General features: G+C 35.6%; 1 protein-coding gene across 1 annotated transcript; it reads left to right on the plus strand.

Annotated features, from left to right (window-relative positions):
• The first annotated feature begins 755 nt into the window (after positions 1-755).
• On the plus strand, positions 756-2,477 carry LOC149222316 (pentatricopeptide repeat-containing protein At1g74850, chloroplastic-like). The gene is made up of 3 exons (XM_089385361.1): positions 756-1,092; positions 1,335-1,442; positions 1,612-2,477. Exons 1-3 carry the CDS (start codon positions 809-811, stop codon positions 1,925-1,927), a joined length of 708 nt encoding a protein of 235 aa, XP_089241487.1. The 5' UTR covers positions 756-808; the 3' UTR covers positions 1,928-2,477.
• Positions 2,478-3,463: the final 986 nt, after the last annotated feature.

Raw genomic sequence — 3,463 nt, forward strand, 5'->3', positions numbered from 1 at the left:
CGATTTCACTTGTCTGCCGATTCCGTGCTGCATCCTTGAACAATACCTGGCTACTCAATAATTTTGTGCTACATGCTGGTGTTTCAGACTAGTGGTGGTGTTCCACATGTTCAACAATAACTAGTAAATTTGGACGCTTTCTTCAATCAAAAGTATGTAAAATTTGAAAATGATTAAAGGGACACCAGTATTTACTGAAATGCAGTGTGGAATGCAGCCAGCTTATCAAGTAACTGCAGGATGAGTGTCCATGCAAGTAGCAAATAGGCTGCCCAAGTTTTCCATCATGATACTTCCATCAGTATTAATAAATTGAAATGATCAAAATTAGCTATGTAGGTGAAGTTATTCTGGCACATCACACATGCTTCATGGGTTTTGACTCCATGATTGTTAATTGTTTACTGCGATTTCAGAATATACATCATTCAGTGGATTCTCAGTAGCAAATCACAACAATGATAATTTTTTTAAAACTATTGTATGCAAATACCACTTGTTATTGAATTTTAAGTATTTTGACTGATGCTTTCAAGTCACATCGTGCTCCTATTTGATCAATATTTAAAATTATTGTTGTGCTCACTCTGAAAAACTTCATTTTTTCTTGCCCATAAACATTATTGGATAGGATTTTATCATTTTCCTTCGGCGTAAAACTGTAAACTCGGGTGTTCAAATGGTCTACGAGGCAATATTGTTTGAATTACTGGTTAAAAGTCAAGTGTTCATTTATTGTTGTTTCTTCTCATGATTGCTTTTTTCTGGTCTTTACAGCTGGGAAGATGCTTATGAATTACTAGAAGAAATGCAGGCACATAAAATGCCCAATGCTCATAGAGTGATTGGGATAATGATCAAGGGTGATTATGATGACCTGCCAAACTGGCAGATGGTTGATTATGTATTTGATAATTTAAAATCACAGGGTACTGGAATAGGAATGACATTCTACAATGTGCTTTTGGACACATTATGGTGGTTTGGCCAAAAGGCAAGGGCTGCCAAAGTACTTGAAGAGGCAAGGAAGCGAGGAGTTTTCCTGGAAGCATTTCGACAAACTAAGTTGGTATGGTCATTGGATGTACACAGGTTGGTATATAGTATATACTATTTTCCATTCTTTCATTTTAGGCCAGATAGGTTTACATCATTGTGGTTCAATTTTCCTTTCATATACCCTGTTTGACTTTTGTTTTAACACCTGAGTAATTTATTATCATCTTTGACTCTAATTATTATTTTAAAGACCATAATGATGTAAGTTGAAAGGTGGTGTTCTCATTCAGGTTTGTTTGATGAAATAATTCCTTCTATTTGTCTGTGGAGATCAGAATGTCTGTTGGTGCTGCATTGACATCCCTCTCAATCTGGCTTATTGATATACGAAGATTGGTTCTTGATGGAGAAGATATTCCTCAACTTGTCAGCATAGTCACTGTGTATGATTTTCTTAGATAATTTGTTTAATTAAGCTATGGTTTTGAGCTCACTTGCTTTCTTTCTATTAAAATTCCTTTGTCTTTTCTTTTTAATTTCGTTAGGATGCACATGGCATGCCATCTTTTAACTAAATTAGATTTTCCTAAATCCTATGTATATCCATTTCAGACAAGGTGAATTGGCACAGAAAAACGATGCTAGAGTGTTTCCCATTGCAAAGGCAGTGCATTCATTTCTCAAGGACCTAGCAGCACCCTTTAGCTATGCTGCATGGAACAATGGCCGCATTATAGGCAATCAGCTTCAATTGAAGCGATGGCTTTCAAAGTCCTATTTGGATCAAGCTATTGCTCTTGAAAATTCCTTGCTTCCAATTCCCGGTGCGATGATAGGCAGCACGTATGTAGAGGAAAAAGAGTTTGGCAATGAAGAAATTAACTCCAAAGAGAAGGAAATCACAAGAACAGAGTTAACATCAGTGTAAAAGTTGTCCTCTTTGAAAATTGCATTCTGAAATTGCTTTGAATACTAAAGATCCAAAATATGAATCGAGGTCCCAATTCTGAAGCTAAGTGATGCCTGTAGTTGATTACAATATTGGTTCCTGTCATACGGATGTTCATGTTTGAGGGACCACAGAGGATGCTGGCCTAAAAATCTCAAGGTTGGTGTGCAGATGCAGTGACATTTTATTGCAGTTGTTTTTTTCCATTTGTTAGGATTGGACAGGTGACATTGTCACTGTATATTATGATATTTGCAGGCAGAAGCATGGTAACCTGAGGTGATGTGACGTGATTTTTAGGTGCTTTTTACTTTTCCAGGTTGCAAAGCGGAAAAACCTTTTGGGATTGCAAAACAAGGAAAGAAATTGTTAGTAACATGAACCTGTTATCCCAGTCCATTCCATTATTAAAAGTCCAGATCGGATCAGTACTCTTCTCAGTAACCTTCCCTAGTTTTGTATATTGCTCACTATAAGCATCTTGGAATTCAATGATATGATATAGGACTTAAAGTCTTTACAGAGATCTGTTACTTTTGTTCAGTTCGGTTTGGGTATTGCATTATTAATATTTTGTCAGTAGTGAATTTAATTGGGAATTTTTGTTTATTAACTTCCTCGTTGATACAATGTTACCATATGGATCATAAACCAAACAAAGCTAAAATAGGGTTTGGGAGCCTTTTTTACATCCACACTTGTTTAGAAGCTTAGCAGCAGGTATTTCAGGGATTGTTCCACTTGTTGAAACTCGAAGTACTTTTTTGAGATACCTAATGAACTGGACAATTTATTAGTTTCAGTGCAATCAAACATTTTTTTGAAAGTCAATGTTGATAAGACATGGACCTTTTGTCATTACAAGATATCTGAGTACTTGAGTGGCCTGCCATGGATCAAAGGCTTTGTCCTCAACTTAGTTTAGTTGGAAGGGATGATAGTGAAAAACAAGGCCACTTGTTATTACTTTTGTGCTGTGAAGTTTAATTCAGAACAGCTGGATATGGTCTGCGGCTCATCTTGATATCTCATCCAAGGTTCTTAAAACTGAAGTAATGTCAAGAAACCACAAGAAAGGGAAAAGTAATATTGATCACTTAGTTTGCTTGAAATATCTAATCAATACCAATTCTAATGCAACAAAACATCTATTGTTTTTTGTTTTGTTTTTTGGGGTAAATAGGAAGACATTCTGTTAATATACAAACAGAATTACAAGGATTTTAGATAGATATCCACTGGGATTTTTAACTTCGTCCTAAGATGCAATTCTGCCTGGACTCTGGACATCAAAACATGGTTTTGAGGATAAGTCCATCTTTCCATTTTAACAAAAAATACCGAGATTTTGAATTTTTCTGAAAATAAATGCAAGTGGATCAGTTCTAGCAAGATCTATGCTTCTGATTCTATCTTTTTCATGTAAACAACCTAAAATGCATTTCAGATTTGAAGGACAACTACTTGTTCTCTGTTAAACTATAAACCGATAAACCAGATTACTATTGCTGTTGC

This window comes from Pinus tabuliformis, chromosome Q (assembly GCF_031772625.1).
Source record: "Pinus tabuliformis cultivar Carrire ecotype Pingquan chromosome Q, CPIR1, whole genome shotgun sequence".
NCBI lineage: Eukaryota > Viridiplantae > Streptophyta > Pinopsida > Pinales > Pinaceae > Pinus > Pinus tabuliformis.

Coding starts and splice junctions, on each gene's coding strand:
- LOC149222316 (XM_089385361.1), top strand. CDS start 809: ATGCAGGCACATAAAATGCCCAATGCTCATAGAGTGATTGGGATAATG. Junction 1,093..1,334: donor TGGTCATTGGATGTACACAG/GTTGGTATATAG, acceptor TGTGGAGATCAG/AATGTCTGTTGGTGCTGCAT. Junction 1,443..1,611: donor CTTGTCAGCATAGTCACTGT/GTATGATTTTCT, acceptor TATCCATTTCAG/ACAAGGTGAATTGGCACAGA.